At 41.9% G+C, this 12,297-nt stretch overlaps 1 protein-coding gene across 1 annotated transcript in view; it reads left to right on the forward strand.

Moving 5' to 3' along the window:
• PHF24 (PHD finger protein 24) overlaps positions 1 to 12,297 on the forward strand; it is a 90,751-nt gene that overhangs the window by 66,265 nt on the left and 12,189 nt on the right. The window contains exon 4 of the mRNA XM_072413586.1: positions 5,950 to 6,028. Coding sequence (XP_072269687.1) covers positions 5,950 to 6,028 — 79 coding nt within the window. The remainder of the gene's footprint in view (positions 1 to 5,949; positions 6,029 to 12,297) is intronic.

The following is a 12,297-nucleotide window of genomic DNA, read 5'->3' on the forward strand; positions in this document are numbered from 1 at the left end:
GAGAATGAGAAAGAGGAGAGGGGAGAGAGAATGAGACAGAAAGGGAGAGGATAGGGAAGGAAAAAGAGAATGAGATGGAAGAAAGAGGGCAAGAAGGCGGGTGGGGAAAAGAAGAGAGAGAAAGGATTGGGATAGAAAAGGAGAAGAGAAAGAATGAGAGGGGAGAGAGAAGGCAGACGAGGGAAGAGATGGGGGGAGAAGAGAGAAAAGAGAGAGAGAGACTGTGACAGAAAGTGAGAGGTAGCACAGAATGCATATGTAATGAGCAAATATGTCTCCATTCACATACATCATAAAATGCTCTCTAGGCCAGTGATATAAATACAAAGTGTCTATCACATGTATTCCAGGTTCTGCCTCTGCCAGGGCATTTCATAAACTAGATCCTTCTCAATGTCAGAGGGTCCACCAGCAGTCACATGATCAGTACCAGTGTTGTAATGAGATAAAATGATATCAGGAATCCAGTGACATGAGTACAGCAACAGTGGCCGATATATCTAACAGTGGGTCCCTGTGCAGGACTAACTTGTGGCCCTGTGGGGTGCCCTGTTGGAGGGTCTGGGACACTCTTTGCCCCTCCCTATGTTGGCCCTTGCAAAAAATAAAATAAAATGATACTGATCATTCATTTAATGCCATGGGATGAAAATGACGAAAATTCTAAAATGCTTTCCATTGGGGTCACTGAGAGAAGTATTTTGGCTTAAACACTTATGGATGAGTTTTGTGGGGGTTTTATTTGCATTAAGCAGATTATGTTGAATATTTAATCCAAAGTGATTTTCTAAAGGTGACAGATTGCTTCACCTGAACTACCTGAGCTCGACCATGGGCGGTCTTCTGTGACGCCAGTAGAAGCAGCGATCAGGCCGCAGCATTTCCGTCCTCCTCTTTCATTTTATGTTGCGCTGAATAATTCATAGCTACGTCTCCAGAATGCGATTCTCTCCTCTGCTTTTCGTTAAAAATCTATGAAGTGTTGAGCACGGTGGCGGCTCTGCTGTGTAAATCCTCTGCGTTACACGGAGCGGGGGGCCCGACAGCCGGTCATAATTGATTACATTGTAAAATCCAGGGGGACTTACCTGTAATAGATTGTAAATGAAGACCATCACGTTTTCCTGGAAGGATCAGACACATTTGTTTTAGGAAAAATAAAAGTCAGGCGGTAATGAACGAGACAATTTGCAGGAACTGCCAGCGGTTAAAGGAGTCAGTGCGTAAATTGGGAATTGGCTGCCTGGAGATTGGGGTCTCTCTGGGCACTTTATCTTCCCAGGAACTCCATTTTTCTTCATTGCCATTGTGTATGTGGAGCTCAAAGAGCAGCGGTCATGCGAGATTCTAAATACATTCATCTCGAAACTAAACTCCATGCAGGACTGGGGTCCCAGGTTAAAATCTTGACAAGGACACTCTCTGCATTGTATGTTCTCCTTGTGTTTGTGTGGCTCTTGGTTTGGTTTCCTCCCAAATGCCAAAAACGTGCAGTTAGTTTAGAAAGTAGAAAGAAGACAAACTGCAGGAACAATTAATTATTTATTTATATTTTACCCATTTGTTTCATGAATATAAAAATGATTGCCTACTTGTTGCCCATGTCGTGTCATTTGCTTGCCATGTCTGGTATTCACGTATTGCAACAATTGCCTGTTTGTATCTATTGCCAGGATTGCCAGTGTGTTGCCCATATACTGTCAAGATTGCCATTTTTTCTGGTTTTCAACAATGTCACCCATGTATTCCTAGAACTATTTGTTTCCCATGCACAGTCAGGAAAGGCTATTTGTGGCCTTTGCATGTTTGTTGGCTATGTAGTGTCAAGATTGCTCATTTGTTTCCGATGTACTGCTATGGTTGCCCACTTGTCACCCACATACTGCCAGAATTGCCTCTTCGCTGCCCATGTACTATCAGGATTGCCTGTTTGTTGCCCTTGAATGATCCTATTGCCTGTTTGTTGGCCATGGTATGTCAGAATTGCCCTTTTGTTACCTATGTTGCCCATCTACTTCCAGATTTGCCTATTTGTTGTCCATGTACTGTAAGGATTGTTGAGTGTTTGCCCATGTTTTCCATGTACTGCTGGAATTGCCTATTTGGTGCCCATGTACTAGAAGAATTGCCTATTTTTGTTTCACTTGAATTGCCTATTTGTTGGCCATGAAGATTCCCGCTTGTACCCTAGTACCCCATTTGTGCATTGTTTATTACCCATATTTGTTTTTACCGACTGTTACAATTCCCATTGTTGCACAAGTATGGTCACAACCACCAGTATGTTAGGCTGTTAGTATGTATGTTAGTATGTACATACGTTGATATTTATCGCCTGATTTGAACGGTCACGCTTGTCCCGGGCGAGAATCTTACATGCCGGATGTCGTTCAGTCGTTCATCCATGAATGACAAATGCGGAATCACCACTTTACAAGTCAAGGGAGGCGAGTACAGCGGGGTGCCCCTTGCTTGTTCTCCCCCTCTCCTCTCCATAGAACAGAATGGCGCTATGTGTTCATTGCTCATTCACTCACCTGTCACTCATGAAATGATCATGAAAAATAGTTTCCAGCAATGAAAGTTGCACTTACGCACACTGCCTTTTATTTAACTTTAGTGACACCTAAATATCATAAAAAGATGAAGGAGATAGTTATGAATCATTACAGTATATTAAAATAATTGCTTCAATTCTCCAAACATGTAATTCCTATTCACTTTATTTATCTTCGAATGATTTGGTAACTAAAGAATACAGAATATTTATTTTACATGGCTGTATAATTGAATATTTGCACAATTTATTGTATGAAGATTCTGCATTTCTTTATTAATTCAGCTTCTCTATTTAAAAACACGACTTTCCCAGCCTATACAACTTCATCTGTATCTGAACAATGGAGGAATAATTATATTTCCTCCCCAGTCATTGAACGATGACCGCTCGCTTTTGTCGGTAGCATACGCAGTCCCTATGATTAAACTTATGTATAAACGGGAAGCAGATCATTTATCAGAGCAATCCCACGACCCCTCCCAGATTAATATAGAGACACTAGACGGCTTGCTGTGATTAATAACTGTAATTACATTCAGCTTTTCCTGCATTAATATTCTTCATGGCTTTATTGGAAGGCCCAACGCATCGATTTAATATCAGCATTAAATATATTCTCTTTGGAGAGCCGAACGCTGTAAAGGAGTGCGCTAATGAGAGCGTCACTGTCACAGGGTGATAATTGCCAGAGCGCAGGAAGAATCTTTTATGTACTGACCTTGATGTTAATGATCTGATCATGTTATTGATGGTAATGACCCGGCTATATAAAAGGTGTTACTGATCTAGAATGTCATTTCATGGTAATTCATTCAAATGGAAATTTGGCTGCAATAAAAGATAATAAATAGCGGCCTAAATATGTCGATAATAATTGCTAACTTGTCTGTGCTCTATGTGGTCCTTGTACACAGCACTACAGAGTGCTAGATAGGTGTATACACAGGTGAAAAGTTTAATAGATCTGTAGGTAGTCCATATATAAAACCATAAGTGGTCCATATAATCAGCCATGAGTGATCCATATACACAGTCATAGGTGGTCCATATACACAGCCATACGTGGTCCATATACACAGTCATAGGTGGTCCATTTATACAGCCATGAGTGGTCCATTTATACAGCCATGAGTGGTCCAAATACACAGCCATAGGTGGTCCATAAACACAGTCATAGGTGGACCATATACACAGTCATAGTTGGTCCATATACACAGTCATAGTTGGTCCATATACACAGCCATAGGTGGACCATATACACAGTCATAGGTGGTCCATTTATACAGTCATAGGTGGTCCATTTATACAGCCATGAGTGGTCCATATACACAGTCATAGGTCCACCATATACACAGTCATAGGTGGTCCATATACACAGTCATAGGTGGTCCATATACACAGTCATAGGTGGTCCATTTATACAGCCATGAGTGATCCATATACACAGTCATAAGTGGTCCAAATACACTGCCATAAGTGGTCAATATACATAGTCATAGGTGGTCCTTATACATAGACAAAAGTGGTCCATATACACAGTCATAGTTGGTCCATATACACAGTCATAGGTGGCCCATATACAAAACCATAAGTGGTCCATTTATACAGCCATGAGTGGTCCATATACATAGTCATTGGTGGTCCAATCACAAGCCATAGGTGGTCAATATACACAGTCATAGGTGGTCCATATACACAGCCATAGGTGGTCCATATACACAGTCATAGGTGGTTCATATACACAGTCATAGGTGGTCCTTATACATAGACATATGTGGTCCATATACAGAGCCTTTAGTAGTCCATATATACCGCCATAAGTGGTCAATTTACACAGCCATAGGTGGTCCATATACACAGTCATAGTTGGTCAATATACACAGTCATAGGTGGTCCATATACACGGTAATAGGTGGTCCATATACACAGTCATAGGTGGTCCAAATACACCACTATAAGTGGTCAATATACACAGTCATAGGTGGTTCATATACACAGTCATAGGTGGTCCTTAAACATAGGCATAAGTGGTCCATATACACAGTCATAGGTGGTCCACATACACCGCCTTAAGTGGTCCATATACACCGCCATAGGTGGTCCATATACACAGCCATTGGTGGTCCATATACACAGCCATAAGTGGTCCATATACACAGCCATAAGTGGTCGATATACATAATCATAGGTGGTTCATATACACAAGAAATAGGTGGTCCATATAAACAGCCATAGGTGGTCCATTTATACAGATATAGGTGGTTCATATAAACAGCCATATTTGGTCCATATATACAGCCATAAGTGGCCCATATAAACAGCCATAATAACCCATATAAATAGTCAAGTAGTACATTTATGCAGCTATAGGTGGTCCAAATTTGCAAATAAAATATATACAGCTGGATGTGGGCCATATAAACAGTCAGTGGCTCATACCTACACAAAGGTCCCTACACAAACTAAGTAGAATTAGACAATAATATTATTGATAACAAAAATAATAAATATATATTTGGGTTACTTTCTGGGTTCTCCCACCGTCCTCATGGTAGTCACCATCACATGATGGGAACCCTTCGCTGTCGATCCAGGCAGACAACCACTGCCAACTCTGTACAAGGAGTGCCGGGGTTACCATCAGCTGCCTGCTTACCAATAGGAATGCTTCCTGGCATTTGCAACTATTGTCCATTGGATAATAAAACACCGATCATTATCCTGCATCAACATGGCCATATGCTTGTTGTTAGGGCAAACAAAGGACGTAACACATTTTAGTGAACCGGATGTGAACCATTGTTATTAGGCTTTACTTTTACTAGCTGTTCTGAATATACAGTTGCTTTAGGATGAAATGGAATGAATTGCATAGCCCAGCCAACCACACTAAAATGAAGAATTGGTCCATTATTTTTTAAATCTGCGATGAAAAAGAGACTTGTAGATATCTTCTACTTTACATGTATTTTACTTTGGTTCATCTGGTTGTATTTTCTATGTATTTAGTTTTACATTGTCTATTTGTGTGTGTTGATCTCAAAATAGACAATAGAAACACAAACTTAGTCATGTTTCCCGACACATTTCACTGTGGCTTCTTCAGGGTTAATTCCCCCGATGAAGCCCTACAGCAAAATGCGTTGGAAACGTTTGTATTCTTTACCCCAACATTCCCTGCTAATTCCTGTGTGTACAGAACGACACACAGAGAAACTAAACAAAAAGACCTTCAGACCTAGGGATACTGAACAAATAGCAAAGAATACCGGGCGAAACAAATAACAAAAATATTTATAACACATTTAGATGTTATGTTAATTCTGAATATACTCTGAATGTAGGGTACAAGTATTGGTGTAAAATTACTGTTGTGTTCCTCATTGCAGGACAATCTGAACTTACTGCTGACGGAGGAGGAGATGTACAGCCTGAATGAGACCTTCAGCCAGTGTAAAGTCATCCCAGGTGAGTAGAATTTATCCCAATAAAGTTTACTTTCCCTTAGTGATTGCCAACACCTTGCTTCTGCTGGAACTATGTTCCAATTATGAACTACTCTTTTGGTAAAAAAATACCTTCTGAGGTTAGGTTTGATCATCCGTCTAGTTTGAGGCCTTCTGAGCATGTTCTTCATCTCCATGAAAATACATTTATTGTTTTTGTTGCCATCTGTCACCTCCTTCCTCCTGCCTGTGACCCCTCTAGACCTGCACACCACAATTCTTTATCTTTAAGGTACTTGGAACCTTGAAAAGTAAAAGGAGACTTTTATCGTACGTTTGGGATGTGGGGTAACTTAGACATGAAGGAGGACTCTGATGTGATAATGAAGAAGTGGGGTATCTGAAGTAAATGGGGATACAAAAGTTAAAGGGAGTGGCTAGGATGTAAGGTGGGTTTTGATTTTTAAATATTGAAGGACTCTAATATGAAGGGGTGAGCTGTTATGTATAGGGGAAGGTCTAGCTGTATATGGTATTTTTAATGTGAAAGTTGGAGCTGTCATATAAGGTGACACTCCTGGTGCTCCTGGTGTAATGCAGCTTGTTCTAAAAGTGGGAGCCATGTCAAAAATTATCATCGGAGCATTTGTAGCAAGAAGACCATCATCAGAGCCCCTGTCAAGGAGGGACCAGGAAGAAATTTTGCATTGGGGTCCATTGGTCTTTAGCTAGACCACTGTCCCCAAATCATTCAATCTATTCAATCTAATCAGAAGAATTAGGACCCCTTTCCTCCTGCTGGTGACCCCCTGCCAATTCTAACAGAAGAGGGGATTCAGGACCTCCGTTCTTTCTGCTGATGGCCCCTGTACTGATACATGCAACAATTCTATCTTTATAGGACAATTGGAATCTCTTTGCTTCCGCTGATGACCCCTCTACTGATACACCCCACAATTCTAGCAATATGGGGGAAGCAGGACCACCTTCCTCTTGCTTGTGACACCTCTAATGATGCATTCCAGTAAATACACTGGATGAGAAGCAGAAAACAGATCTACATCACTCTGCCAAACTAGGGGAATCAGGACCTACTTCCTTGTGCCACTGACCCCTCTACTGATACACCAAAAATTTCTGTAAGGGAAAATCAGGACCTCTTTCCTCCTGCTGGTGACCCCTCTACTGTGTCACACTACCAAGCTGTGTCATCCCCATCATCCAACACCTACCAGCATGCTACCAGACTGCATTTATAATATTTCTTGTCATCAGTAGGTTTATTCACCTATAGGTGTTTATGGGCACTACTATGTATGTAAAACTTGGCAATAACCTGCCTGGTGTTTTACTGAATATTTGGTCTTGCAAAAACTTCCCTTCCTTCCATCAGCAAAAAAAAAAAAAATAGACCCTGGTGGATGGATGAGGTGCTGGTTTTAGGTTGGAAGCTATGATCACATCCACCAGTTAGCTCAAGTTTTATTTTTGAAACGGAACAATACCATATTATCCCCTCACTACTGCCAACATCTTCTATCCTTCTGCTTCCATGGGTCTTAAGTCATCTTGAATGTTCCAGGATGCAGGGATTGTTTAACATAACAAGCTCCTTTGTCATCCCAAGTACGTGGTAGCCCCACATACCATAACTGCAGACACATTAGGCCAAATTTGCTTAGAAGATCCTGCCAAGCTGGTATGACCATATTCAACCCTAAAAAGGCTGATACCCCCAAAACCATTAGGGAGTTTTCAACCAATGTTAACTAATCCCTGAAGAAGTTCCCCACTAATAGTATGCTCTCAGCTGTAACAATTGGTGTTGTTTGTGTCCCGTCTTCAGGTTGTCCTTCTACAGCAGAGTTACCTTTATCCAGGGCTGACTTCTACCAACCTCCTTCCATGTTAGGGGGTCTGCAGACATCCCAATTGGCTGTGCCATGATGGTTTTAGATAAAATAGGGCCCTGAACAAACATGAAGTGGGGACCATAAGTGCACAGCAATCCAGCTCCTATGCTTGTCAGCTGCCGGGATGATATAACTTCCTAGATGCAAGGATTGAGCACTGATTTTTAGTTTTAGGAATATTATGAACATGAAGGTATTTTTGCAGAGGAGATATATTTTTTTCTATTTCCGATTTTTTTTGGCATTGGTTTCTACAAATGTCCTAATACCATAGGCTTCTAGCATTGTTTTCTGGCAGCCCCATAATATGTAGTTGTAGTTCTTGATGATAGACAGACTCCTTAGTAAAACCTTGCAACTGTAACACACTTTGCTTACAAGATCATATTGAGCACTTTTACCTTTTTCACGCTTTACTATTTTCTTAATTGAGAGTGCCAGTGCTGAGGCTTAAACCTGACATCAGCTCGGTGGAACTTTGAACACTAATTGCTTTCCTCCATCAACACGTCAGCTGCAAAAAAGTACTGCGTGTAGCATTTTCTGAAATGCATCACTGTATTCTGTGCTGAGAAAGAGCAAATCACATTGAAATGGATGCTGAGCTGGTATTTAGTTTTCCAGATCAGGAAATAAAGAGCAATATAGGAACACGTGCCAAAAAAATCAAAGACTACTTTTTGGTATATATAAGATATAGATTGAGAACCTGTCATCAACCTAAGCATCCAGCCTTGGAGAAATGCTGATGCTCAAACCTTTGGTAGCCATTAAAAGCCTTTTAACCCTAAATAACACCCAAATTTCAACTTCTTTGACTACAGGGCAGATAATGGCATTTTCAATGGGAATTATGGGATCTCCGTGAGGTATATTATATTTACACCTGGACGTTGCACTAAAAAAGCTTATGATAACATAACAAGTCCAAAAATAAATAATAATTATTCTAAAGGTATAGGTCCTAGGTATAGAATAAGGTCCTACACATAACCAAGCAATAAACCACATCTACCCTTCATACTTCAGGCCCTGAGCCCCATTATCCCAAGTACATACAGTACACATACCGTAACCAAAGACACATCAAGCCATTTGCCATTTAGAATCGTAACTGGAAAGCACTGAATTCCTAAGAAATATCCCTCACTGCCCCACAAAAATTGCCTCCAAATTTCATATCACCTACCAAGCTGGTATTACCCTAATAAACCCCAAAATGGTCAATGAACCCAAAACCAGTACAAAGGGAGAGCAGAAGTTTTCTTTCAGTGTTAACTAGCCTTTGAGGAAGGCCTCCCTACCACCGGATCGTTACAAGCCACTCCATACTTAAGATGGGTCCCAAACACCCACCACATAAATTGGTTTCAAAAACCTTAAAACCCACTAAGCTGATACGACTGTAATCCACCCCCAAAAAATGAAACTCAAAACCAGTAGAAGGGGACAAGATATTTTATCCGAAGAAGATCTCTTCACCTTGGAAGCCTTGGAAGGCACTTTATACTTAAAACAGGTAACCCCACTGCAAAAATACATTTTAAAGTCCTGATCACCCAGCAAGCGGGCATGAGCATAATTAACCACAAATTGGTCAATGAACCTCAAACCAGTATGAAGGGAGGGTGGGAATTTTTATCCTAAAGCGGATCTAAACCAAAAAAAATCACACTTACCTTTAATCCCTCGATCGCGCTGGTCCTTTCCTCGATCGGGTCCTGTGCCACCTTGAAATTCTTGTGAGACCTGGCGCAGAGAAAGCACCAAGTGCTGCCATCTTTAGTCTTCTTTTTCCTTCTTCTTGGTACATGACCCGAACTGCACAAGTGCGAGATTGGGTGACGTAGCCTACTGTAAAAGGGAAAGAAATAGTGTAGGGAAATGCCTCGGGCATGCACAGAAAGAGCAACCAGGAGCCTTCCCAAAACCACCACATAAATTGTCTTACAAAACCCTATCACCAGCCAAACTGGCATTACCATAAACCACTCCCAAAAAAACATTAAACCTAAACAGGTAAAAAAGGAAGAATAGACGTTTTCATCTAGTGTCAACTGACCTCTGGAAAAGTTTTCCCACCATCAGACCCTTGGAAGGCACTCCATACCTAGGATGGATCTCAAACACCACCTCCAAAATTGTCTTCAAAAACCTGATCACCCACAAAGCTAGTATGACCACAATAAACCCCCAAAAAGTGACTGAAACAATACCAGTAGTGAGTGAGCATGGGAGTTTTCATCTAGCCTCTGAGGAAGGCCTAACCACCATCAGACACTTGAAAGACACTCCATACCTATGATGGGTTCCAAACAGGGGCACGCAAGTTGCCTTCAAAGACCCATCAGAGAACAATCTGGTGTGACCATAACCCCCAAAAACACAATGAATTTAAGCTACTAGGAAGGTAGGGTGGTGGTTTTCATCTAGTATCAACTAACCTCTGAGGAAGGCCTCTGCATCATCAGACCCTTGGAAGGCACTCTATACCTAAAATGGGTCTCAAATTCCACCACACATTTTTTCTTCAAAGGCCCTATCACCACAAAGCTGGTCTGACCATAATCAATCTCCCAAAAGTGATTGAAACAAAACCAGTAGTGAGTGAGGATGGGGTTATTCATCTAGTGTCAACTGACTTCTGAGGAAGACCTCCCCACCACCAGACTCTTGGAAGGCACTTTATACCTAGGATGGGTCGCAAACATCAGCACACAACTTGCCTTAAAACAAAACATTAAAAAAAAAAACTAAAAAACATTAAACCTAAACTGGTAGAAAGGAAGGGTAGGGGTATTCCTTTTGTCACTAAACCAAAAATCAGTAGAAGGGAAGGGAGGGGAAAGTTTATCTAGGGTCAGCTAGGAATAAGGAAGGCCTCCTCACCACCAGACCCTGGAAACCCCTCTCTTCCTGTCACAGACCCCCGCAAGATCAGGGGTTCTGTAACCCCTCCAGTGTCACCCACCTTGCAGTCTCCTGCTGCCAGCACCATGTCTGCTTCTGGATCCAGCTCTTTGCACACTTCCTGATCCAGGTCATTTGATTCTCGGTCAGCTGCTCCCTTGCCTCAGACGACTAGGGTGTTCCGTAGACACACTCCCTCTGTTGGCAGGCATGTGAACAACACCTCATCACCAGCACTCCCCCTGTTGGTGGGGTTGGTGTCTGTGGCTCATATAACCTACACTCATCACATGACATCCTTTTTTTAAGGAAGTTACCTGGCAATAGGAAAATGCCTGGACAAGAAGTTCCTTGTGGTTCTGCTCCTAAGTTTCTTCTGCTCCAGTTCCTGCGTACTGTTCTAGTGTTATCTGTGTACCGACCGCTGCTTGTTTCCTGATGACTCTTGTTTGCTGCTTGTCCTGACCTTTGGCCCTTTTGACTACTCTTTTGAATTTCCCTCTGGTACTTCGTTTTGGTTCCTGCTTGTTAGCAGTCACCTGCCTTGGCGGGCACAGGGGCCGCAACCTGGCAGTAGCTTGCCACACGAACAACCTGACCTCTATAGGCTCTGGAGAAGACCAAGGTACTGCTTAGACCCTGTGCACATCTGCACCCACAGGGTAAGTGACACAGTGGGTCCACCACTTCGCCCCGTGGAGCTGTGACACTTACATAACCTCATTACCTATCAGGTAAATGCCAGCCCACCTAAACCATAATACCTTCCTGGCCAAGATTCCCCTTAACCCTGTCATACACTCCTTTTACCTAACCCACCATCTCTAACTCAGGCCCAATGTGAACACATATCTGACACTAGGTCTTCTTTAATAATACTACGGCCAACTAAAATACAACTTTCTGTTTGTTTTTTGGTGAAAAGCTCCCCCGTGCATGGACCGCCAACTACATGGCGCTACAAGTGCTCTCAGCAGTAACGATGTTTCTTGTTTGTGTGCGGCTGAGTCTACAATTTTTCAGTTTCTAATTGGCTAATTAGAGCTGGCTGTGTGCGCTCTGCTCGGGCTCGTTACAAGCAGCAATCATTTCATTAGCAATCAATAGCATATAACATCTGGTGCGGGGAGGGTGCAAAGCATAGAAGATCCCGGAAGGAAGCTTGTATGGGGGGGTGTAGTGTGTTACCGAGCATAAACGAGTGGGCGGACAGCCAAAACTGTAATAAGAGGGGAGAAAATACCACTGGGGTTTGGCATGGTTGGTTTGGGAGATGACAACAATATTCTCAAATCTGCTAACTGAGATTCATAAAGAGATTCTATTTTCTCGACCTTGCACCCAGTAATTTCAAAATAAATTATGTTTTTATAGAAAGACATTTTTCCCAATGAAAGAATCAGCCAGCAAAGCCAACCAGCAAATCTTATTATAGGAAAAGCTTGGAAGGTCTATACCTAGCTTAAAA

This window comes from Pyxicephalus adspersus, chromosome 6 (genome assembly GCF_032062135.1).
Source record: "Pyxicephalus adspersus chromosome 6, UCB_Pads_2.0, whole genome shotgun sequence".
NCBI lineage: Eukaryota > Metazoa > Chordata > Amphibia > Anura > Pyxicephalidae > Pyxicephalus > Pyxicephalus adspersus.